Consider the following 27,129-nt stretch of genomic DNA (forward strand, 5'->3'; position numbering starts at 1 on the left):
CTGTGAACTGTTCACATTGTGAACTGCTCTGAGGTCAAGTACCTTGTTAATAAAATCTAGATTTTATTTTATTTTCTCAGTTAAGTTTTGCTGCGTCTGCAGCTCGTACGCTGAATAGAGTGCTTGACAGAGCTTTTTTTTTTTTATTATTCAAGGTTACGCGGTTTTAGCATCCCTTTAGGTTCTCACAAAAGCTCCATACACATCTGAGAGAAACAAACGAAAACAACAGCATAGAAATAAATGAAGTCTATAAAGCTATACTTACAGGAAATACATGTGAATTCTTGAGAAAGAAATGCTTGTTCTAAAACTATGTACAGTAAAATCTGTGGCGGAGACTCCTCTGTAAACTGTACATCTAAAACATGCAGGGTTTTTTTCTTTCTTCTTTTTTGCATTTCATTGATCAAACAAAAGAACTGTTAGTTGAGCAGATTCTTCCCATGATCCTTTGGGAACAGCATGGACAAAGCAGTCACAATCAGTTCCCATGAAAAAAAGGCACACTGGCATCCAAACCCACACTGTAAACCGTGTGTGGATGTAATAAATGTGTTAATATCACCGGCAACACCAAGCCTCTTCACGGATCAAGCGGGGGAAATTTCCCTTGATCTCCCACATGACACACACACACACACACACACACTGTACAGACACAAAGAGCTGTAAACATCATCCAGTCTTCAGTGGACATCACAAGACACACACACACACAATGACACTGTGGGCCGAGAGGACAGGCGTGGCTCAGAAATGCCGGGGGAATTCACACTCTTCACAGCGGATGAGGGCAGGGTGGTTGAGGAAGGTGCAGGCGGTGCAGCTCCACTGAACACCATCGTCCTCCTCAGGCTCCGACACGAGCCTGGCGCTCCGGCTGCCCTCTGAAACACACACACACACACGAGAGAGAGAGAGAGGGATGGTCAGAGCGGAGCGGGGCGGGGAGAGAGGGAAGAGTGCAGAGACCCACCGGTGGGAGGGACAGGAGGGAGAGATGGGTCTCTCTTCAGCTTGGAGCTGACATTGATCCTGCGCCCTCTCCTGTCGAGATCCACACCTGACCAGAGCACAGATCCAACAGAAGAAGAGGAAAGAGCCATCACAAACAAATGCAGAGGTACTATTTAAATAACTAGGGCCCCACGAATTCAGTTTTATTTTTCCCAAATTCAGTTTTTTGCATTTTACATTTTTTTTGCACTCATTTTTAATGGGTAAATTAAATTTCATTAAATTATATTAGTCTAAGCAATTAAAATCATGAAACATACAATTTCGTATCAATATATGAAAAGTTTTACAAATACTACGTTTAGAGACCTATGAAATGTTTTAGTTTTTTTTTTTTCACAATATGTATTATTGTCTAATGTCTAATTATTTAAATGCATAAATACAACTTAATTTATTCAAATATATTCTTAAAATAGCCGTATGAATTTTTTTCTCCTCAGAAATTATGTTATGTATTAAAATTTTTCTGATTATCAAATGAAGGCATAAACATTAATTTAATTTATCTTTGAACTAAAACTTATTTTTATGGCAAATAAAGGGGATTTACTATTACAATAATTTACTATTAAAATTAAAACATGGAAAGAAATGTTGTGATTATTTCTTATAAAGGGGTTAAAGCAAAAAAAAAATAATAATAAATAAAAATAAAAAATCCCTGAGCCTGAACTTTGAACTGGGGGTTGAGGGGCAGACACATACACAGGCTTATTTGGCGAACAAAAAAAGAAAATGATTTTCCTTGAAACTGTAACATATCTTCCATTGCCACTAGCCCTTCACAGGCTCAGACTACAGGTTATTATTATGGGATATTTGGAACAGCAATAACAAGAAAGGTTACTCACTACAATATGGTGCAAACACATGTAAGATTTAGGATGCTTTTGATATCAAGTTTTTCTGCTTAGCTTTGTCCTTGACAGGGTACAAGATGAACTACAATCTAAAACATGACATTTCTGAAATTGATTTGTTCAAGAGAAATAATGGTAAATGAAGTACTAGGAAATTATAAAAAAGGAAATATACAACTGTGTGTATATGATATGACACTAGATTTACTCAAATGAAATGGTAAAATGCTTCCTCATTTAGCGAGATGACAGATGCTGAAATCACCGCGAGCGTGAGTCACGCAAGCTTCAGTATGTGTGTAGTAAACAAAACCGTGCATCTGCGCCATGCGGTCATACTAGTCCATTTAACAATGTAATTTAAGTGTAATGACCTACTTCTGATTAATTTGTTTAAAGTTAGAAGTTTATTGGCATTCAGCGTTAAACTGTAAATTCCGCTTTTATGACTGGATTCCACGATTACGTCTGATTTTTCCACATCGCAGAAATCATAGGGCCCTAAATAACACTGTTTCATGAAAAAAGCAGGAGATTTTAGGGACAGAAAATGAAATAGAAAAGAGGAAGCAAAAAATGTGCCAAGATCGCATCAAAAGATTAAAACTAACCTGGTTTCGTAGGACCTTTGGGAGGTTTAGGAGGTACAGGACCCAAGAATCCAAGGTTATCATAAAAATTGTGAATTGCAATGGGATTGAAGTCTGGTCCTAAAAGTCAGAAGAACAATCGGTCAAAACATTTGCAGAGAGCACAAGATGAGCTGCTAGCATTTTAACGTCACTAATGTGTGTGAAAGAAAGGGCACTTTATAACAGGGCTGTGACGGTCGGCGTGTTGTCTGCTGTCTCCGGCGCTAGTGCACCTGACGTCACAAACTCTATAACAAACATAGCACCACGTGTTGTATACAAGTGTAATAACAGCAATAGTTGCAAACAGTTGTATTTAGACTATAAGTCTATGATCATTCACAAATGACCTCAAACGCCGGACACTGTTTCCTTTAGATTGGCAGGTTTGAGCGCAGGAAAATACAGATTTGTCATGTGTCCTGCCGCATCCAGTGTAGCATCACGGATTGTGATGACTTCAACAGTATTTGGTCATGTCCCGCCGGTAGACAGGGTGTATTTAACTTTCTTATTTGGGCTAATTTATTTATTTTAGTGTTTTGAAGGCTGCGTACTCACTGACCTAAGTGCTCAAATAAACACACACGTTTGTTAATAGATGATTAGCCTCATTTATTATTATTATTATTTGTGTTTTACATTTAGTAATTTAGCAGATGCTTTTATCCAAAGCGACTTACAAATGAGGAGAGTGCAAGCAATCAAAACTAACAAAAGAGCAATGATATACTGTATAAGTGTTATAACAAGTCTCAGTTAGGTTAACGCATTTTAGTTTAACACATTTTAAAATTATATAAGTAATATTAATGGTAAAAATCTGCCACCGTCACAGCCCTACTTCATAATTAATAACTGATAAATACTGCTGTGTGGAGTGCGTGCTGGCATTTCTTCACACAGCAGAGATCTGACTCACACACACACACACACACACACACACACGTCTTCATTTGAATGAGTCAGTCACAAAGTCTGAATCAGGCTGACAAACCACAGCATCACTGAATATGAAGTCACTTCCGGCTCGGTCCAGTTCATGAGACTTACATTACTCTGATTACAGAACGGTTCTATGAGTAGTGTAACTATTTCAGTTACTTTATTAATGCAACTGATTACATTTGATTACTGTTCTTAATTTCTAATGTTTTTAACTGTTAATGATTTTGAAACATGTAAAGCAGGCAAGGGTTAATCTTACAGCAGTGATTACTCAATATTGATTCCTGTCAGACTTTCACAATCCTTCATCACTTTAATTAAGATTTCATTTAAAGCACAGCCAGCAAAATCAGACTTTATCACCTCTTTTTACTTTGAGATCTTTCTGAAGTTTAAAATAATAAATTATCATTTAATAGTTGTGATACAGTCAAATATTTGCAAAGGAAACAGGAAAAACTGGAATCTAACAATGCCTTGGGGGAAAAAATTATAATCATTTATAAAAATAAAGCATTCACATAAACCTAAACCAGAACTAAAACGGTTATGGAATAAATGTGTCCTATTCTGTCTTAAACTCCAGGAACACATTGTCTCATATTTTACAGCAGTCAATGCACTTTATGAAAGTCCATTAAATCTGATCTGATAATATTCAGATGTAACCCCCTTTGTAATTGTTGAAATTTTCGTAAGTAACTGTAAATGAATTACACATTTTATTCTCAATAACTGTAACAGATTAGTTACATTTATTTCTAATTAAATCACACAATTACATGTAACTACTTACTCCCCACAGTGATATTTGGAAGGGGGGAAAAAACTACATTACATAACATATATAAAAACAAAACACACAAGATGAATTTATAGAATTGAAACCTTTAGTCTATAAACTAAAGCATGTCTGCCGTTAAAGACACGAGAGGCTCAAACTACTCCGACCTTCCAGTCATTCTGTCATTTATCAATTAAGCATAATTTGCCGTCTGATTTAACTTTGGAAATATTTTGACCTATAATGCCACACACACTTTCCTTTCACATTTTTCCTGAACGGCTGCAAAGCAAACAGCTCAATATTGGAAACACAAACTGCTGGTAAACCCAGAGAAAGCAAGTGTAAGCTCTCTATAAACTCACCTCGTGTCTGAAGGAGGTCAATCTCTTTGGTTAAACAATCAATATCGATCTGTAGAAGTCTATTCTTACACCTCAATTGCTGCATCTCCTCAATCTAAAAAATACATTTAGATAAACATGTCAAGTGTGTAAAAGTGAATTGAGCTGTTCTATATTTAACAGTGTTTGCTTTCTTTGCATCACGTCCAGATATACTCCCTATATGTGCTAAAGATTACAGACATCTAGAAAAAAAACATGCTCTGAGGCAATTTACATAGATTAAACATAGCTTATATATGGAGAGAGAGAAAAAAAAAATCACAACTTGCACCAATTTCCTAAAGAATCATACTCAAACTGTTGTCAGAGCAAATATGCACTAACATAGAGGAAAGTTTTCCTAAAAGCATTAACGTACAGATGGTATCTGACAGACGGAGTTGGAGCGCTGCATTCGTCTCCGTGTGAGGTCATTCTCCATCTCGTTGACTTCCTCTTTCAGCTTCTCCAGCTTCCTCTTCTTCTGCTCTAACTCGTGCCACAGTCGCTCCATACGAGCTCTCTGATGCACCAACAGAGCTGCAAACACACACGGACCACTGTCAGACACATGTAGAGTGAAACTAATCACACAAAAACAATACTGCAGAACATCTGATCAACAGTCATTGATAGTCTGAAAGTTAATACTGTGTATTTATATTTAGAGATTCTAGAGCACATTGGTCAATGTTACGTTGTTTTAGGAGTCATATTTCCTTTATCATTGTAGACTACAATGCCGGCTGTTCTGACTCACAGATTGTAAGTACGTTTACATGATTCAATTGTACTTCATTCCATGTGTAATAAGACATTATAAGTCATAATAATCAGTAATTATGTCTCTACTGGATGCTATAAATGCCTCGTTTGTAACGGGTTTTATTGTTTTTGTCAGTATGGTGAGGCCCGTAACATTTCCATCACACGCCTGAGGTATTCAGCCAATCACATCACACTGGATAGCTGGCCAATCAGAGCACACCTCACTTTTCAGAATGATGAGCATGTTTCAGAATGCGGGGCATAGAGGAGAAACATTAATGTACATTATGTGCAAAATAATGTGTTTTTTAACCTTAACCGCATAAAACACATTACACCAAATACACAAAATAATGTTCTTTTTAGCAGCATCATATGACCCGCTTTTTTGAGCTTTGTAAATAAAAAAAAAACTTTATTTTTAATTTAGCTGGTCACTCATAAACTTGGTTATTCAACAGACCAATGTGAAATCTGGAAGATTTTTTTTAAACTAACAATAGCTTCTCTAATCTTTTTATATTCTAATTGTTTTCTTTTATATTTACAACCCGAATTCCGGAAAAGTTGGGACGTTTTTTAAATTTTAATAAAATGAAAACTAAAAGACTTTCAAATCACATGAGCCAATATTTTATTCACAATAGAACATAGATAACATAGCAAATGTTTAAACTGAGAAAGTTTACAATTTTATGCACAAAATGAGCTCATTTCAATTTTGATTTCTGCTACAGGTCTCAAAATAGTTGGGACGGGGCATGTTTACCATGGTGTAGCATCTTCTTTTCTTTTCAAAACAGTTTGAAGACGTCTGGGCATTGAGGCTATGAGTTGCTGGAGTTTTGCTGTTGGAATTTGGTCCCATTCTTGCCTTATATAGATTTCCAGCTGCTGAAGAGTTCGTGGTCGTCTTTGACGTATTTTTCGTTTAATGATGCGCCAAATGTTCTCTATAGGTGAAAGATCTGGACTGCAGGCAGGCCAGGTTAGCACCCGGACTCTTCTACGACGAAGCCATGCTGTTGTTATAGCTGCAGTATGTGGTTTTGCATTGTCCTGCTGAAATAAACAAGGCCTTCCCTGAAATAGACGTTGTTTGGAGGGAAGCATATGTTGCTCTAAAACCTTTATATACCTTTCAGCATTCACAGAGCCTTCCAAAACATGCAAGCTGCCCATACCGTATGCACTTATGCACCCCCGTACCATCAGAGATGCTGGCTTTTGAACTGAACGCTGATAACATGCTGGAAGGTCTCCCTCCTCTTTAGCCCGGAGGACACGGCGTCCGTGATTTCCAACAAGAATGTCAAATTTAGACTCCCACAGGACACGACGGCGCTTCTGGACCATGTTCACAAAAGGCTTCCTTTTTGCATGATAGAGCTTTAGTTGGCATCTGCTGATGGCACGGCGGATTGTGTTTACCGACAGTGGTTTCTGAAAGTATTCCTGGGCCCATTTAGTAATGTCATTGACACAATCATGGCGATGAGTGATGCAGTGTCGTCTGAGAGCCCGAAGACCACGGGCATCCAATAAAGGTCTCCGGCCTTGTCCCTTACGCACAGAGATTTCTCCAGTTTCTCTGAATCTTTTGATGATGTTATGCACTGTAGATGATGAGATTTGCAAAGCCTTTGCAATTTGACGTTGAGGAACATTGTTTTTAAAGTTTTCCACAATTTTTTTACGCAGTCTTTCACAGATTGGAGAGCCTCTGCCCATCTTTACTTCTGAGAGACTCTGCTTCTCTAAGACAAAGCTTTTATAGCTAATTATGTTACAGACCTGATATCAATTAACTTAATTAATCACTAGATGTTCTCCCAGCTGAATCTTTTCAAAACTGCTTGCTTTTTTAGCCATTTGTTGCCCCCGTGCCAACTTTTTTGAGACCTGTAGCAGGCATTAAATTTTAAATGAGCTAATTAAGTGGATAAAAGTGTAAAATTTCTCAGTTTAAACATTTGCTACGTTATCTATGTTCTATTGTGAATAAAATATTGGCTCATGTGATTTGAAATTCCTTTAGTTTTCATTTTATTAAAATTTAAAAAACATCCCAACTTTTCCAGAATTCGGGTTGTATTACACAATTAACAATAGCAAAAGAGGCTTCGAACACTAGCCTGCGCTATTCTTTTTTTTTATTCCATCTGTTCTCTTTTTATTATATAATAAAATATTATATACTTGCTACAAGTACTGTGTTTAACTGAGAATTGTAATAGCATTTGCCTGTATCATTGCTCTTTTGTTAATTTTGATTGACAAATCAAAGCCGGATGCCTCCCCAGGCCTCTGAGTATTTTTCCCTCTGAATCCCGTTTTGGTGGGTTTGGGCTGATTACACTGCTCCCCCTCTTCAGGGCTTAATGAACAGTCCCTACTCAGGGTGTAGCTGTCTGTGGATGTTATGCTCCAGCTCAAGTTTACTTTGCTCTGGAATATGGCAGTCTGAGGGCAGCTATGTCTGTCTTGGGTTTCCCTTGGCACAAACACTCAAGCGCTGAAGTAATCTCGGACTGTGTTCACTCATAGCGAATTATTTACTGATGGCCCGGACCACCTCTTGTGAGTGCTCCTTCTCAATGACACAGTGCTTTGCTAGCAATTGTGGGACTGACATGGATTGGGGACCTCCTGAGTATACCCATCTGAGGGTGGTTATATTACACCCATTGTTATGGCAGGACGGGCTTACTTGAATACAGCTATCTGAGGCTAGCTGTGTTCTAATGCAGTTGTGGTGAGCCCTCTCCTGGAGAGTAGCTGTCTGAGGATAGCTATGTGCTAGCGACTGCTCCCCTGCCTAGGGTTTCAAATAGCAGTCTCTTGAGCCCTTACCTAGACAGTGCCTTCTCCCCTGCTAGGGTTGTAAGTGGATAGCCCACTCTCTGTGGTCTGGGGAGTTCTGCAGGAATGTTTTGCCTGGGTATCTAGGCTAGCTGTGTATGGTTATTCTGGTCTACAAGCCTTCATACAACCTTTAGGGCATAGGTATCTGAGGATCGATTCATATTGTGCTCTATCATTTATTTAGTGGTGCCGTCAAATACAAACCCGATTCCAAAAAAGTTGGGACACTGTACAAATTGTGAGTAAAAAAAGGAATTGAATAATTTACAAATCTCATAAACTTATACTTTATTCACAATAGAATATAGATAACATATCAAATGTTGAAAGTGAGACATTTTGAAATGTCATGCCAAATATTGGCTCATTTTGGATTTCATGAGAGCTACACATTACAAAAAAGTTGGGACAGGTAGCAAAAAGAAGCTGGAAAAGTTAAATGAACATGTAAGGAACAGCTGGAGGACCAATTTGCAACTTGTTAGGTCAATTGGGAACATAATTGGGTATAAAAAGAGCTGGGTTGGGTACCGATATTGACAAGAATGGGACAACATTCCTATTCCTAAACTTGAGCCACTTGTCTCCTTAGTCCCCAGATGTTTGCAGACTGTTATAAAAAGAAGAGTGGATGCATCACAGTGGTAAACATGGCCTTGTTCCAAATTTTCTGAGATGTGTTGATGCCATGAAATTTAAAAATCAACTTAATTCTCCCTTAAAATTATACATTTTCTCAGTTTAAACACTTGACATGTCATCTATGTTGTATTCTGAATATAATATACTGAAATTAGAAACTTCCACATCACTGCACTCTGATTTTATTCACAGTTTGTACAGTGTCCCAACTTTGTACATTGTTTACGGCAATATGTTTTCATTATTATAATGACGGCAGTCTTACACACATTACACGGGGATGCAGGCAGACGTGTGAACAACAGCATGCGCACGCTCACGTCACGATGTTGTGCGTGTGGTCACGAAAACTTAATGTTTGCTTGTGTTTTTAAGCACTGAACAACTAAAACAACTGATTTTAGGCCGTTGAAACAAACAACAGAGCTAAATGTGTGTGCTGTCTCTGTTTCTGTGTGAGAGGAGTGTGTAAACCGTGCATAAGCTGCTAATAGAGCTCGTGAGCATTTCTGCTGCTTTATTGGCTTTGAACGATTGCATAAACTCTTATATGCGTCCAAATGCAAGTATCCTCAAACACAGTCATTTAGGTCTTAAGGGAATGTAAACAGTTGTGAGAGAAAGCGCATATGTAACAGTATATTAGATCCGGACTTCAGTCTTAAAGGGGAAGCTGTCCAATATTCATCTGTCTGCCATTCATAAAAATCTCTCACTGCTCTTGACTAAATCCCTTTTGTAACCAGAATAAGAAAATATTCTAGTTTGATATTGACATTGGTGACAAGGTTTATGAAAATGCTATGGTATCAAATCTTAAGATCATAAGAAACCTTATTAAAAGAAAAAATAACTATATCAAGATATATATCGTTATCGGAAAAAGATAAGAGTGAAAAAAAATTCTACATGTCTGTTATCTTTCTTATGTCATATGACTATGACCATATATTTTCTATGTGTGTTTTGTATGCAACTCCTGTTTTTTTATAACAAGAAAAATGTTGACAAATGATAAGCAGTGTAGCATTATGAAACATACAAAGTGCAAGTCTGCCTATTATAGAATCAAAATCAACTGTAGATCACAGTCGGAAGTTATTAACAGCACTTGATGGATTCTTGTAAGCATTATAGATTTGTTAGTGTTTCTGGTGTAGAACCAAACTTTATCTAAATTCAATGCTGTATCAATATACAGCAGATGACATTAAATCCATATAAGAGATACATATCAGAGGAAAAAAGCATTGTTGGTCAGTGCCACCTAGCTTTAATGTCTAGCAACCTAAAAACAGAAAGACCACAAAAGGTAAATATCTTAAAATGTAAAAATATCCTACAAAAAAAAAAAAAAAAAATCACCAAATATTGTATTAATGGATAAGTTTACTTCCAGAATGGAAATTTCCCAATAGTTTACTCACCCCCCGAGTCATCCATGATGTTCATGTCTTTCTTTCTTCTGTCACAAAATTGTTTTTTTTAGGAAAACATTCCAGGATTTTTATCCATTTAGCGGACTTCAGTGGTGGTCAATGGGTTAAAGGACCAAATTGCAGCTTAAAAAAAATAGCAAATTTTATTGTGATGCGCATTAAAAGAAATCACCTTGCAAAAATCACAAAGTTAGTTCTCTCTCTATGTACTCTGGTTCAAAATGGTAGGATAGGGCGAAAAACTAATCTTCTCCTCCAGCTTAAAGGGTGTTTGACTTTCTTTGCATGTTCGCTTTGAAAACAGTGGGTCAGTGCTTCCGATGCATGACCTTTCCAACGTGATTACGAAATGCGTGAGGACCAGCTAGTGCAAGATGAGCATTTGTGGTTAAAAGCATTTTTTTTTACTTTTAGAAAATGAGCAATCGTTTGACTAGATAAGACCCTTATTCCTCAGCTGGGATCGCTTAGAGCCCTTTGAAGCTGCAGATTTGGACCTTCAACACGTTGGCCACTATTGAAGTCCACTATATTTAGAAAAATCCTGGAATGTTTTCTTCAACTTCTTCACGACTGAAGACTGACAGACACAACCATCTCGGATGACATGGGGGCGAGTGAATTATCAGGACATTTTTATTCTGGAGTAAACTACTCCTTTAAATCCAAACGGAAGGCATTGAAAAACACAATCAACAAAACACCAGAGCTGAAAGTGCTTGCCCTTATGCGAACGTACCTTGTGTGTATGCGGCATCATCCGCACCCATGCTGAGTCTGCGTGGCTCCGAGCTTTTGTCCCGTTGAGATGAGAGCGGGTCAGACTGGTACAGCGGATCCTGCTCCGTGTAATGGTGATCGCCCGGCAGACTGAGCATGTTTGTCGGCTCGAACGTGGGCGATACCACCCCAGGAGACACAGCCGGAGGTTTATTGGGGGAGACAGTGATTTTAAAGGTGTATTTGGTATTGGGCTGTGTCACCACCACACGAGGAGACGTGGCCGTGCCTCCTGCTCCCACAGAGGGACGGGATTTGGGCGGGTGGTGGTGTATATACGCAGGGCCCATGCTCACCTGACTCCCTAAAGCCCGCAGACCGGCAGAGCCCTGCAGCGTGGGATTGGCTGAGATATAGACCGTTGGTGGGTTCCTCGCCCCTCCATCGTCAGCCGACGCATTCGCAGAGATGTAGAACTTAGGCTGCGAGCGAGGGGTGTTGGGAACGAGGGCACAGTCGTCCGCAGCAGGTGGGGATGGGGAGATGTATACCGTGGGCTGGCTGCGACTTAGCCCAGCGCCGCCGATCGAGATTGGAGTGGAGGGACCAGCGGATGCAGCCAACGAAGACGATGCTGGACAGGATGAAGACGTGGAGCTACAGGCGGCTCGTGGCGCAGAGCCCGAGCGCAGGAGCGTCGCCTTCGACCCTCCGGACACCCTCTGTGGAGACTCCAGCTTTATCTCAATCTGATTTTTCCGCGGCCCAGTCGAGATGTTCTGGATGTTGTACTGGCTAAAGGAGGATGAGTTGGAGGACGGTGAGGGCGAGGAGGTGGCGGCCTGCAAGGCAACGGCCGAGGGAATGGAGGGCGCCTGGGTGTTGGTGGGCGAGCTGATGGGCATGTAGACGTGTGAGGTCTGGTGCTGGCCGGCGCTCCAGGAGCTCTGGGAGGCTGCGGGGTGGCTGATCTGGTAGATCTGCTGAGCAGGCTGTGAGGTGGGGCTGTACTGAGCCCGGCCCTGCACCTGTCGCGTGGAGCCCGTCTGGGTCACGTACGGCCGGATGTAGATGGAGTTTGGGCTGTTCAGGCCCGACTGAGGCCCTCCGTGGATGTGCAGGGAGGTCGGCGTGTTACGGCCAGTGTTGGGGGCAAGTGTCACTGTGATCGGGTTGAACCGTGGAGTGGGAGGCGGTCCGTGACCTTTGCCCCCAACCTGGTAAAGGCCCAGGTGCTGAGGAGGCTGTGGCTTGCGAGTGGACTCCATGGTGGTGAAGGTGCCAAGGTTTGTGGGTGTGTGTGTCAGCAGGGATGTTGTTTCGGGCTGGTAGAACTCGGAGAGAGGGGACGGCACGGTCAAAGGCCCATCACTCGCGCTGGGGGTGACAGTCCTGCTGCCATTCATCCTCACTACATCTCGCTGCACTGCATCATGGGTATTCTGAGAGACACCGAGGTTGAGCTGGGTCATGTGATTGTGAAGATCTGTCGAACTCTGGCTGCCTTCGCTATACAAGAAACTAGGACTCACCTTGGTCAGGTACTCACAACATGCAGCTAAATTGCTCTTATTCTGGGAAGAGAAGAGAGAGACAAGTCTGTCAGCTTCAGATCGAGTGGATACTGTATATATGTCACTTTTGCATACAGTTAGTTTCATATGTTTTTGGACCAGTAGTTGACACAGTAGAACTCGTCCACAATATCCACTGACCGTGCCTCACACCCAGCGCTAGATCTAGCAACTTTCAGACGCTTTTAGCTGCTTTTTTCCCCATAGAATATATATATACTGACAAACCTAGTGACTTTTGGATAAACCTTAACTATGATTCAGTTGGAAGATGTTCTGACTCGTTCTGAATGAATCTCTTCCCAAATTGTCTCTTGCTAACATTTTCATCTCATTTTTATTGGTTAACGAAAATGTCAGTAGATTTACATCATAGTTTTTGTCATTCAAAAAGAGTTTTAGTTCGTTATTGTCTCGTTGACGTCTGTGAAAAATTTGTGTTTGACTAAGATTATTTGTCCACAAAATTAACACTGATTTGGACACAGGCACAATTTTTATTTTAGCTGCTGACCAAAACATATTCAAGTTACAGTTATATAATGAATAGCTGTGTTTCCACTATCGAGCTTAAACCGGGCATGCTAGTGCGTGCCAGGGTCACTCGTGTTTCCACTGTCACTTCCGGGGCTTGATCGTGCCTCGTCGGGGCTTCCTCTGGGCTTCCTCGGGGCCAACAGCTAGGGTTTTTTGGCCCGATGAAATAGTGTTTGAAATAACTCGATCCAATGTGGATTATGATCACCATACAAGGCAAAAATATTTATAAGCGATGTAAAAGATTAGTAGTAAACTTGGTAAATGCGACCGCTTGAATAAATCAGACGTCAGCTTCTTATTCTCTATCACAATCATGTAGTAACATATTTTATCCGTCTTAAGTCTCATCTCGAGTTTAGCTCCACGTAACCCATGTCATAAAAATATAATAATGTTTTTGTTCGGGAGCTTTTATAAAAATAAAGAAATTATCATTCTTTCTAAATGTGACTTATATTGGCCTCTGTGACTACAAATATACAGAAATAGACTCTGAATAGACTGAATAAGCAGGCTATTTTCTAGGGCTGTGCAAAAAATCGAATGCAATTTGTATGCGCAGCTCATCAGTAAAGATGCTCCTGTGATTAGAAGTATATCTCCAGCACGTGCGTTCGGATCAGGGTTGCCAGGGCTTCACAACAAATCCTGCCCAGTTGCTTCTTAAACCTAGTCCAAAACTAGCCCAATCGCGTTTCCAGGAGGTTCCCCGATAAAAATTGCTTCCCGGGGTTAAAATATACATTTTTTTGGAAGGGTTGCCTTGGTAAATTTGCATTTTAGGGGCTAAATATTACGTTATTGGTATTGGGGTTGCTTCAAACCACATACAATCGCAGACTTGGCAACACTGGTTCAGGTGGAGCGGCAGTTACTACACAGAGCCGTAGTCTACCGACAACTAACACAAAATCGTTTTCAAACTCGACAAAGAATCGCCTGCGATTTTAACATCGATTTTGTGTAGATTGTCAGTGAATTACGGCTCGGTGTAGTAAATGCCAACCAGTGTTGCCAAGTCTGTGGTTGTTTTTCATGTCCGCAGGTCAAAGTGACCCCAATACAAATAACATGATATTTAGCACCTAAAATGCGAATTTTACCAAGGCAACCCTGCTAAAAAACTTATATTGTAACCCCGGGAAGCAATTTTTATCGGTGAACCTCCTGGAAGCGCGATTGGACTAGTTTTCATAGGTGTGATTGGCAAAGGACAAAAAAAGCAGGAAACTATACAGTGCACTTACCATGACGCGGCGACAGCCCCCCCCCCCCCCCCACACACACACACAGTGACATAATTTATATACTATAATAATAAATTAATAAAAAATATTGTACTTGTTTTTTGTTTAAATGAATTTATAAATTAAATAATTAAAAAGGGACGAAAAAATTAAATACACATCTAAATTAAATGATTGAACAAAAAAAAAAAATCATAAAAGGAGTAATGTGGGAAATATGCTTCAAAGACTGGGCAAAAATAGGGATGAAATCCTAAAAAAATCTGTCAATGATTTGGGGGGGTGTTCGAATTTACGGTTTCAATTTTTACAGTTTTTTACTGTTTACTGTAACGGTTTAGTTAATTTTTGCTATTTAGTTTTTTTTTTACTATTAAAAAAAAAGAAAAGAAAAAACCCTCCAGTACACTTTTGTATAGGGCTGGGCAATATGAGCAAAAATTCATATCTCTGTATTTTTTTAGCTGATTTGCGGTATACTGTAGCCTATATATCTTGGTATTTTGTATTTGGATTAAACAAATAAAGTGAATGTAAGCATGTAGGCATATATTATGTGCAAAAAGGGTTAAAGTCACATTACATTTTAACATTGCAATCTAAAAAAAAAATATTAAAGCATAAGTTAAAGTTACTAAACTAAAAATGAAAATAATAAAAATCACAGACTAATTTAGTAAAAAGGCTATTTTGATTAACCCATTACACTTGTGCTATCATACAAATACACTTACTTGTAGGTTTAAAATTCTACATGTCACATTTATTGTCCAGCTACAAGTATTTCATCAAAATGTATACTTTAGTTATTGCGCTCCTATTTCATTAAGCGCTGTCTGTTTGGAGCGCATGCGTGCGGCGGCGCTCTTTCTAAATGAAGTCTGTGGAGTTTAGCTGAGAATCGCTAAAGCTGAAACTCATGCACTTCTGACAGCAAAATGTTGCAAATTTTCTATTGGATTTTAACATTTACAGAATATACCTGTGCAATGTAAGTCAAGCATTAAGGAAAACAGCACATCTCAAACACATTAAACAGCACGTCTCTGTCAGCCTCTTCGTCAGTCAACTGAAGCTGTTCACGTGATTAGATGGTTGGGTGTATGCGCATTCAGAACGGTGCGCGTACACTTTGAACTTCAATTGCGGAGTGACACGACGACATGAATCAGATGCACAAAAAACGTTGACAGCGGTGTTTATGTTTACCAATACCCGAACCCACCCCCCAACCCCCGAACTTTTTTTTTTTTTGCATGATTTATGAGAGCATCATTTTCAGGTCGGAAAAGACAGATTTTCGGATTTTTCCGGAAGAATCACACCCCTGAGTTTTGGACTAGTTTTGAAAAGCAACTGGGCAGGATTTGTTGTAAAAACCTGGCAACCATGATCCGAACGCACGTGCTGGAGATACACTTCTAATTACAGGAGCGTCTTTACTGATGAGATGTGCATGAAAATCGCATTCGATTTTTTGCACAGCCCTACTATTTTCATAATGCTTTAGCGTTAAAAGAATAAATAAAATAGAAATGCATTTATTGTGTAACTAATTCTCAATCCTGATAAATTAATTCACTATGATCAATGTAACCCTTATTATAGTAAAACATCGATGCTTTTGGATTTAAATACGCAAACAATATGTTATCGTGTTAGTTTTGTGATCATGCTAGTTCCAGTGACTTATTTCTTAGTTTTCTGATAACTTCTCTTTGTTGGTGAAATGATGGGGTTGCGTGACGTTGTTCCTGAGAGGCATGTAATGGGCGTGTTTTAGTGACGCGCAGCGGTGTTTCAGGCTCAACTGTGGAAACACAGCACTGTTCTGGCCTCGGTGCTACTGGCCCGAGACTATTAGCCCCGCACGGCCCGTTTAAAGCCCTGGCTCGCATTGACCTGACAGTGGACCACTGGCTAATATGGGCTTAAAGTGCACAATCAGATCTTTATTTTTGAGGCTATTCACACCAAAAGTTGGAAGTTAAACCCCTTAAATTAAAACTTAAAGTCTGTACTTCAATTTCAGCTTGATTTCTTCATTTTAATTATATTCTGGTCAAACAGAGCCGAAATTATGAAAATTGTGTCAGTGTCCAAATATATATGGCCCTGACTGTATGTGTCACTTTTGATATCGATTATTGATATCAAACTCCCAAGGCTCATAACAGATTCCCTAGTGCAGCATGTGTTCCTCACCTGCAGGACACACTCGGACACCACGTCCTCGGGAACCTCGGGAAACTTGTGCCGCAGGTGGTGCAGAACCTGGTTGTCAATCTGCTGGTTTCCCTGTGCCATTCGTCTACTGCCAAAACAGAACGGACTTGACCACAGCACTGGCTCACATGCACTATCTTAGCATCTTCTGCAATCAAGAGAGAAGAGGAGAAAAAGAGAGAAAAGAAAACCATTAGTGAGTCGATTATATAAATCAATCACTCTAGGAAAGACTGAGAAGTTGGATTAACAAGAACTACTAATGTGTTTGCCAACTCTAACCACCAACTCTATTTAAAAACTGCTAAATTGTACAGATTACATATGTCTTTAAGAATGTACATTATCATATTTTTCATTTACACTGTATTCTCCATTGGTCAGTCCAAGCAGATGAACCTGCCCCAAACTCACACTACTGGTCAAGCCAAGGCTGTTGTGTTGGGCTGGACATGTATTGAATGTTACAATCTAATTATTTAATTTAAACTACACAAATGCATATTCACAAAAGTTAAAAAATGATACACAGTTCATTATTCAGACACGGTTTGGCGGGGCAAGAGTGACAGCAGATGATATCTCTGCTGATTCTAGGGCAGAGTTTTTAGCAGCTGCTAAAATATAATTCCACGCTTGAAGCAAACCAAAAGAGCAATAGCAGCCAAGTCACATGACAATGTAGAGACATGAGTGGTTTATATTAGCGTTGTCAAAAGTACCGGCCGCGATACCATTCGATACTTAAATTTAAGATGCGAGAGCTGTTGAGCAGATTCTTAAACAGCGCTGATTGGTCATAATGAAGCGTTTATCATTGAAACCAATCACATACATATCTTTCTAATCTGTTAATCTGTTAGTTGATTATTAAATCATAGTAATGTCTGTGTAAAGTGAATTGATGCAGACTGATGTTTAATGTATTTGTAAACATTTCAGAAACACAATATTAATGCAAAATACTTTCCCTAAGTATTTCCCATGACCTAGGTTTGGTTAAGAAGTTATTTAACTCTTTACATATGTCTAATTAAACAGTAATAATGTCAACTACTGTGACTATGAACAAAGAACTCACTATTCATACACAGCACATCCATGTATTAAAAACAGAGAGCATATTTCATAAACTATGAATTCATATTTATGCTAAATGTGTTTAGGTTAAACGTATGTATTAATTAAAACGTGTTTATGATGATTTAAGTGCCATGTTAACTGGACTTTTTATGAAGTGTTACCCAGTTGTATTTTTTTTACATTTGATAATTTGATTTCTATTTCTTACTTCAATGCTGTTGTTAAATTGATCTACTGTACCAGGAGAACTTAAGACAACTGTTTCTGTAATTTGTGTGTGTGCTTCATTGTAAAACTCTTAATCTTAATAACAAATAAAATACAACAAAAATAACTCTATATATCATTACTGTGAAATAAAGCTGCTCATGTCATAAATGAAGACATGTCATAAAACAGCATAAGCCTCACTGATGTGAGTTTATACAGTGGTGACTCTATATTCTGTGTTCACACACACACACTCACACACTCTCTCTCTCTCTCACTCACACACACTCTCTCTCGCACTCTCACTCACACGCACACACACACACACACACAGACTCACACGCACACACACACCCACGCACACACGCACGCACACACACAGACACGCACACACACACGGACACACACACGCACAGACACGCACGCACACACACACACGCACACCCACGCGCACACCCACGTGCACGCACGCACACACCCACACCCACACCCACGCACGCACACACACACACACACACTCATACACCCACACACAAACTCACACACCCACACACACACACACACACACTCACAAACTCTCACACGCACACACACACGCACACTCACACACACCCACGCACAGAAACAGACATGCACACACACTCACACGCACGCACACAGACACACACACACACACACCCCCACACTCATGCACAGACACAGACTCACACGCAGACTCACACACACAAACAGACACGCACACACACTCTCACGCGTACACACACACGCACGCCCACGCACACACACACACCCACGCGCATACCCATGCACAGACACAGACACACACACACAGACTCACACACACACACCCACGCACAGAAACAGACACGTGCGCACACACACATTCACAGACACACACACACACACTCACACTCACACACATGCACAGACACGCTCACGCACACCCACGCACAGACACACACTCTCACGCACACACACACGCACACCCACGCACAGACACACACTCTCACACGCACACACACACGCACACCCACGCAGACATGCACACCCACGCACAGACAGATACAGACACACACTCTCACGCGCACACACACACGCACACCCATGCACAGACACAGACACACACACACACAGACTCACACACACACACTCACAGAAACAGACACGCGCACACACACACACTCACAGACACACACACACGCAGACACGCACAGACACAAATACAGACACACACTCTCACGCACACACACACGCACACACACACGCACACACACACGCACAGACACAGATACAGACACACACTCTCACGCACACACACACACGCACACACACACACACACACACACACACACACACACACATCCACACAGACACAGACACACACCCTCACACGCACACACACACTCACACCCACACGCACACACACACCCACACACAGACGCAGACACAGACACACACCCTCACACGCACATACACACGCACACACACACACACTCACACCCACGCACAGACACACACACACGCAGACCCACGCACACGCACAGACACACACACAAACACTCACACGCACACACACACACACACACAGCTCTGCCACTCTCCATCCTCCATAGCACCTCGGTCTCCTTAACTCCTAAAGTGAGTTGTATCAAGGCCATAAAATGTTTTAAATACATTAAATGGTATAAGAAATGTCTAAATTATAATTTCAAGAGGTCTTACAGTTGGGGAAGAGTCATGATACGGCTGGATTAAACTTCAAAAGACAATAATGTTAATGAATAAATGAGTGCTGCACGTTTCAATCCAAACGCGACGTGATGTCTTTGAATATTTCTGAAGAGAACCGACTGTCCTCAGAAACGGGTCGTTGGCAGTTTTATTTAATTTGACATATAATTCCTGATAAAGCAGTGTTTATGAGCACAATCCAACAAGCCTGGTTTGCAGCTCAGAAGGAATACCCAGAAGATACCAGAAATCAGCGGAAAATATTTACTGTTGACACTTTATAGTTATTTTAAATATATTTAAAAGCAGTTTACAAAAGTTGTTCTTTTCACTTTATTACGTTTGACACAATTGCTCACTTTATAACATCATTACTGTGTGTTGTGTTTAGGGCTGTCGACGAATATTCTAAATTCGAATATGTATTCGAATAGTTTTAAAAAAACTAATTTCGAAGGTGAAAATTTATATTCGAATAAAAAACAAATGTGGAAAAAAAGGCCCGCGGTAGTAGAGGCGTGGTTGTCTGCTTTGCGAGTGGGTGCGCTAGCGCGCCTGAGGGTTCAGGGACAGGTCACAGCCTCACAGGAGTCGCACTGTCTGGCACAGCATCACTGCTGAAAGTTGACGCGTCTTCATGGAAGATGACAGCAAGTGCAGAGCCCAACTCGACCGCAGCAGAGAAAATGAGGTAAAATTGTTGACCCGCGAGATTGTTGTATGCAAGCTATTTAAGATACAGTTAGCATACCATTCGACAACTAGCAACATGAGGTCACATCTCAAAAATGTGCACCCAAGTGAGCATGGCATAATGTGTGGAAGTCCAGCTAAACAGTCACGTCTTGACACTTAACGTTACTTTGCATCGCCCACCGCAAGCTCTTTGTCTGCAACATGACAAGAGGCCATAACGGATAAATTAATTTCGTTCATTTGTAAGGACATAAGACCGATCAGTATCGCGGATGGGACAGGCTTCGGGGAGTTCTGTCAAGCAATGGATCCGAGGTTTGATTATTTATCGTTTCATGTCAAAGAAAAGTTCCATGTTTACTACCACACAGTTCGCTCGGAGCATTCAATGTCAGTTATATATGCTGTAAAACTTCAATTAATATTAATAATATTTGTTTCAATCACTGAATGAAGCCTGCTATATTTGGGACAACAGTCGCGACCTTAATTTGCTTGCACAAAAATGTGTTTGTTCATTTAAACCATTATGCGCAGAGAGCGTGAGGGTGAGAGAGCCTTGTTTTTGTGTAGGTAATACGTTGTCATATATGTTTAAACTTAAATAGACTATCTATACAAGTAGTTATGTCTCTTCGTATTATTTTGGCCTGTTATTGACATAATGCGCGTCATTGACAACATGCGCAACCAGATGTTCGAATATTCGTGTATTTTTTAGAGGGAATATTCGAACGTCATTTTTGAGCAATTTTGACAGCCCTAGTTGTTTTCTCTATATTTATTTGTATTTTAATGTTTGAGGTACTCGAAGTTATTATTAAAAGGATAAAACTGAAGTTTTTGTCTTCTCTTGTTCAGCATAAGCAGGAGCGGGATTCGATTCAGTTTCAGCGGTTTTCCTGCGTTATAAATTTATTGGTGGCTGCCAAAACAAACTTTTGTCCTGCCAAAGCGTTTCTGATCAGTTAATATGAGTGCTGCATGAGAGAGAGAGAGAAAGAGAGAGAGCGAGAGAGAGAGAGAAAGAGAGAGAAAGAGAGAGCACCGTTGCTCTCTCAGACATGTTACAAAACGATCAGAAGACAGAATCCTTGTTTAATTTTATTAATTTTTCCTGAATTATCGCTGGGTGTGGGTTGTGCCCAAAAAACATGTCACCTTATCCTCTCTGAAAGCGTTCCTCACATGCAGCTGACACAAACCACACTTTCAGTTAACAAATAAAAATACTGTGCAGTGATGAAGAAAAAAGCATCTTATCTTACAAAGCTATGAAGAACAAAAAACTAAAATTCACAGCTTTTTTAGCAAAGAGGGCAAGAAAGGATGAGAGTGAGAGAAGAGACTGAAAATTGAATAATTCTCAGACACCGTCTGGAGGAAAATGGGGCCAATAAAAAAATTAATAAAAACAGGGAGCAACCAAGTGTAATACATGACCAGTTCCTTCTTTGGTAAGGGTGATCTTGCATGTAAAGTAGTTGTAAGCACATTGTTTTATTATCTATCCTGCAGTGATTGTTCTTTATTTAATGAATAAACAGGATAAGTGACTGTTTGTCTGTATTTAATCTCGCAGTCAGTGCTGGGATCATGAGGATGGGCCCGAGTTTGTCTGGTATTAGTGATGCTTGGACATTAGGTGGATTCACAACAACAAAAAACACCTAAACATTCATTCACACACTTAAAGCAAGCGATACCTTGAAACATCAGTCTGAAGATCATTCTGGTGGTACAGTGATAACGGCTTGCATTTGTCTCCCAAACGGATGGAAGTTCAACAAAAATAAGTGTAAAAAAATCCAATGAAATAAAGCAGTTTGCACCAATCTGGCAGAGAAGGGTGAAATTGTACTGGTATTAGTACCAGCTACTGAAACGTTTCTCCACAAGATGAGCGAGCACTCAGAAAGACGACAGCACGCTGCTGCTGATGTTCCTGATTGTGTTCTTATCTCTAGCTTCATATGCGGGATGTTTTCATCACCTTCACAAGCAGAACTGCTGTTGATGATTACATCCGAGTGAGCAGAACAGCACACTGAATAAACTCATCACTTCATCAGAAAACACAGCGTCTCAGCTCATCTTCACACACTGCGTCTGTGAGTCCAGGAGATAAATGCAATCCAAGCTGAGCTTTCGTTTGTCCAGTGTTGGGTCTCTGTCCATCTCTGGTTTCCTGTCTGAATAAAAACTTTTATGGATTTAACATTTGGTGGAAAACCAATGATAGCTAATAAAACCTTAACAACAATATCCAAATTACTATTGTACAGTAGAATGTACTTCTCTGTTTATTAAAACATTGTGTTAGTAAGTGTCAGTTTGTCTGCACTTGTTTGTCATGTTATTTAATTTCTTTATTAAAGGTGTATTAGTAATATTTTGCTCGATGCACCCTCTTGTGGCCACAGTAGAGAAGCCAAACACTTTTTTCCCTTCTAACTGAAATCATGTCTTTTAAATTTAAATACTAATAATTAGGGATGTCCAGATCCGATCACGTGATCGGAAATCGGGCCCGATCGCGTGGTTTCAGACTCGATCGGAATCGGACGTTACCTCCCGATCAGGACTCGGATATATATATATATTCTCATTAATTTTTAACACATCTTTTGTTATGCGGTGGCACAGAGTTAGACCCTTTTGACTCCGCACAGAAACAGCAACGCGTGCGGCATGACATCACTTTGTTTTCAAGAGCTGGTGTGAATAAATATAGATTCAAACTCAAAGAGACATGATAGTTTGCGCATGACCTGATATTTCATTCGGACCCAGGATACAGCGAGATGAACATCACAGAGCGCTAAACTCTCATGCAGTGTGTGTTTCATTCATACTCGAAGCCGGAGCGCGCTCTCGCGCTGATATCAGGATATTCCTAATATGGACAAAAGCGTCCAGCTATCGATGTGGTGCTCACAGGAAAACAGAAACTTATGCAAACACGAAGATCACGACAATAAATTGTTCTTCAAGTCATCTCCAGCAGGTGATAAATAAAGTATGAACAATGCAGTGCTGATTGACACAGCAATTATTACAGTATAGAAACTATTCTGCATTATGTGATAAACAGTGTTTGTAGTATATAAACAAATCATTATTATTTGTTATTGTCCAGCATTTATAGATTTCTAAGCCAATTAAAAGCTAGAAATTAGAGAAAAAATAAAGTTGCCTATACTACCAGTCAGAAGTTTTTGAACAGTAAGCTTGTTAAGGTTTTTTTTTTTTTTTTTTTAAGAAGTCCCTTCTATTCACCAAGCCTGCATTTATTTGATCCAAAGTACAGCAAAACAGTAAGATTTTGAAATATTTTTACTAGCCTATTTAAAATAGCTGTTTTTTATTTGAATATATTTCAAAATGTAATTTATTGAAGATCCTGGATCTGTTTTTTCGCTCTTCTTTATTTTTTTTTTTATGTATTATAGAAGTATCGGATCGGGACTCGGTATCGGCAGATACTCAAAATCAAATGACTCGGACTCGGACTCGAGGACAAAAAAACCTGATCGGGACATCCCTACTAATAATAGTTAATTAATCTGAATGTAGTTTTTCAGCCATTTAGACAGCGGCAGTGCTCAAGGACTGATCAGTAATTAACAGATAATGTCCAAATGTGCAGAACGAGCCAGGAGCTCCACGTATGCTCTTCATCACTGGAAGCCTGTTCTACACACTGTGCAGTCACCGCCACGGGCTCACGTTCACATCAATCCTGCTTATTATTTTGGATAAATATCAAGTAGGCTACAGTACATGGCAAATTCTCAAGATAAAAAAGAAGAAAGCTCTCATCTAATGCTGAGAAATATACATGAGTCAGTTTGCCCTATATTACTCTAAGACTGAAGGTAACAATTAACTGGTTTATATGCAAACACTTAGAATGCACTCAATAAAGTTGTGTGCTTATTTGTAATGAGTTTATGGTCCCCAAATGTAAATGTGAGGTTACGTGACATTGTTTCTGAGCTGTTCTACTGATGTCCTTCCGTGGCTGAAACACTGATTGAGCGATTACATGAGACAGGACATGGATTTCAGCCAGTTCTACTCTTTCTTTTACCTTCAGACGTTCATTCGGGTTTATTTCAAGCTGAAACGGTTATTAAAGTGGAGGAGATGATCAGCTTCAGCGAACTGTCACTCCACATATTGTAACATAACACACAGAACTTGAAATCCGAGACATAGTTTCATATCAAAAGCTTATTGTGATTTACTGGATGGGAGGTGCACTGCATGTTTCCTTGCTCTGCCAAAACAAAAGTAAAGAAGAAGAACCACTAGACCGTATACTTCACCAGCTCCTCGACTGATATAACCCTACACCTCAGGAATGACTCAAAATGTTTCAGCATTGGAACACGACACGTCCTTTTGCTTTAAAGCACGTTCAGGTTCCTTCTACAGCATGTGTTGTGAATTGCTCTGTTTGAAGACGAAAGGCTTTAGAGTCTTTGCTGATTGCAGTTCACTTTCAAAGACCTTCCCTCTCTATCTCTTCTCTACTTAGAAAACAATCATGATCACAGTTAAGGTTGCCATGATTAAAGGAACAGGTTACCTGAAAAATGTAAATTATGTCGGCATTTAGAAATGCCAACAGTACATGAAAAACGCACAAGGTTTGTTTCTAGAGCCGATGGCAGGAATTAAAAATGCCAAATATCAGCCAATATATCACTCAGCGACTCTATAGAGTCACATCATTAAAAAATGCAGCTTTTTCTAATGTGAGCGCAGTGTTTTCAGAATGTGTGCTGCTCATCCTTTTAACAAATCAAACTGTGTCTATGACAGCATTTTATGTTGGTCTTCCGCTGTCAAAGGTGTCAAAGGTTTCACCTCTCAATGTGTGTGTGCAGCGCTGAGATTGCACTGACTGCGTGAATGCAGGGATGTTTCTCACGCACTCATGACTGAAGAAATGCATTCACATGCATCCAGTGGCACACATGAAATACCCCCAGTACCACAAAACACCAGACTGACAGGAATGACATTCTCACACACACTCCTATCATATTCAACAAGGCAAAGCCACGGCGTAAAGACGGCTTCAAACTGATGTAAGAGGGCAGACTGGACATTGACACAACACAAACAATGTTAACCCCATTTATCACATTCTCTAACACACGTATTTTAGATTCAAATTCATTTAAAAGCACCTGGTGTTTAAATATCTCAAATGTAAAATATCATCATGTCTTCCTGTTTTTTCACCCTAATAAAAGTAGGAGCATTAAATAGTTAATAAAGAAACTTCATTCTAATGCTCATTCTATTAGCATTAGCCGGACGCATGCTAACGATGAACTACTCTAGTACCAGCCTTAATTTCAATCCTATGGAAGCACATGGGTAGCGATATTCAATTTGCAATGTAATATGCAAAATGACAATGCAATATGTAAAATGGCAATGCATTTTTGTATTTACATTTACTTTTTCCAATACATTTGTGCAACGTTTGGTGCAAAATGAAAATGAAAATTAAATTACATAATTTTCATTTACCATTTCATACACCAGTTTTAATATGTAAAATAAAAACTAATTTTAACGCTTTATAAGTTGCAAAATTAAAATGAAAATGTATTACAGAAATGATTAGATATGTATAACATGTTCAAGCAAAAACTGTGGCAAAATTGTCATTTAAATGCTATTTTTCTTAAATGCATTAACACTCACAGTCAAGACACTTACGAGTGCATTTTCTTTCAATGTCCCGCAATGAATGTAGCAAAATTCAATGTGCACATTGAAAATGCATTCCGAGCCGATCACGTCTCCGCCCCCTCGTGCCATGTCAATCACTGCGTGAACAAGGCGGGGCTTGCAGAAGGTCAAGAGACTCAAATCTCAAGAAGAGGATTCAAGTGAGAGAACATGGACAAGACAGTTGGTCCATGTACGCTTTGATCATTTCAGTTTATGGCTTTAATATTTCATTCGCACTGGTAGGCGGGGCTGAAACGCTGCTTTCATCTGATTGGTTGAATCGCTCCACCTTCAGCTCGGTCTTTTCATTCTTTCAGGCAGAATAAGAGTCAGTGCGAGTGAAGCACTGTAATGTCTGAAACTACACTCACTGTTAATTAGCATAATATTTGAATCAGATGTAGCTGGGCACATAATTCATGCTGCTGCGACTTGCAAGAGACCCCGATAAATTATTTCTAGGTTATAGTATTGTATAAATATTGTCCCACTGATAAAAACAGTGCAAATAGTTCGGTCTCCTTGGATAACAGTGAAGTGGAAATAAATATAGTTAAATTTATGAAATAAAATTAAATAGGATTTTTTGGGAAGGTAAGTCTGGCCAGTTATACAGCAACACGAGTCAGACGAGTCTGAAGATCTGAGCTGAATTTGGTGAAACATTAAAGTTTAAGTCTGTGTCAGTTACTCTCATAATAAATAATAATAATAATGTTACCCGTATTTTTCGGTATAAGTTGCATCAGAATGGAAATACCAGACACGCAGCGTACGTCAAGAAGAGCAGTTCGGTGAACAAAGCAGCAGCATCTACGGTGAAAAATTTGTCCATGAGCCTGTAGCTGCAGCCATAACAGGAAGTGAAGTCACTTCTGCTAAAGAGTTTTTCACAAGTTCATCAAACAACCGCAGTAAGAATTTTCATCAAGCACGGTGAGTAATGGCTTCTCCTATCATTGTTTCTTGCACCTCTTGCCACATGTACAGTTTATCTA

At 39.8% G+C, this 27,129-nt stretch overlaps 1 protein-coding gene across 3 annotated transcripts in view; it reads right to left on the reverse strand.

Moving 5' to 3' along the window:
- Nucleotides 1-302: 302 nt before the first annotated feature.
- Nucleotides 303-27,129, reverse strand: part of tab2 (TGF-beta activated kinase 1 (MAP3K7) binding protein 2) — a 42,384-nt gene continuing 15,557 nt past the window's right edge. Inside the window, exons 2-9 of one of the 3 annotated variants that reach the window (XM_059513341.1) lie at nt 16,634-16,802; nt 12,600-12,641; nt 11,087-12,509; nt 5,013-5,173; nt 4,613-4,706; nt 2,495-2,593; nt 980-1,066; nt 303-890 (exon numbers count right to left, since the gene is read on the reverse strand). In XM_059513341.1, coding sequence (XP_059369324.1) covers nt 754-890; nt 980-1,066; nt 2,495-2,593; nt 4,613-4,706; nt 5,013-5,173; nt 11,087-12,509; nt 12,600-12,641; nt 16,634-16,735 — 2,145 coding nt within the window. In that variant the 5' untranslated portion in view covers nt 16,736-16,802 and the 3' untranslated portion in view covers nt 303-753. Of the gene's footprint in view, nt 891-979; nt 1,067-2,494; nt 2,594-4,612; nt 4,707-5,012; nt 5,174-11,086; nt 12,642-16,633; nt 16,803-27,129 lie in introns of all 3 variants that reach the window. The other 2 variants (XM_059513339.1, XM_059513340.1) reach the window with 2 other exon arrangements.

Source organism: Carassius carassius, chromosome 27 (assembly GCF_963082965.1).
Source record: "Carassius carassius chromosome 27, fCarCar2.1, whole genome shotgun sequence".
Taxonomy (NCBI): Eukaryota; Metazoa; Chordata; class Actinopteri; order Cypriniformes; family Cyprinidae; genus Carassius; species Carassius carassius.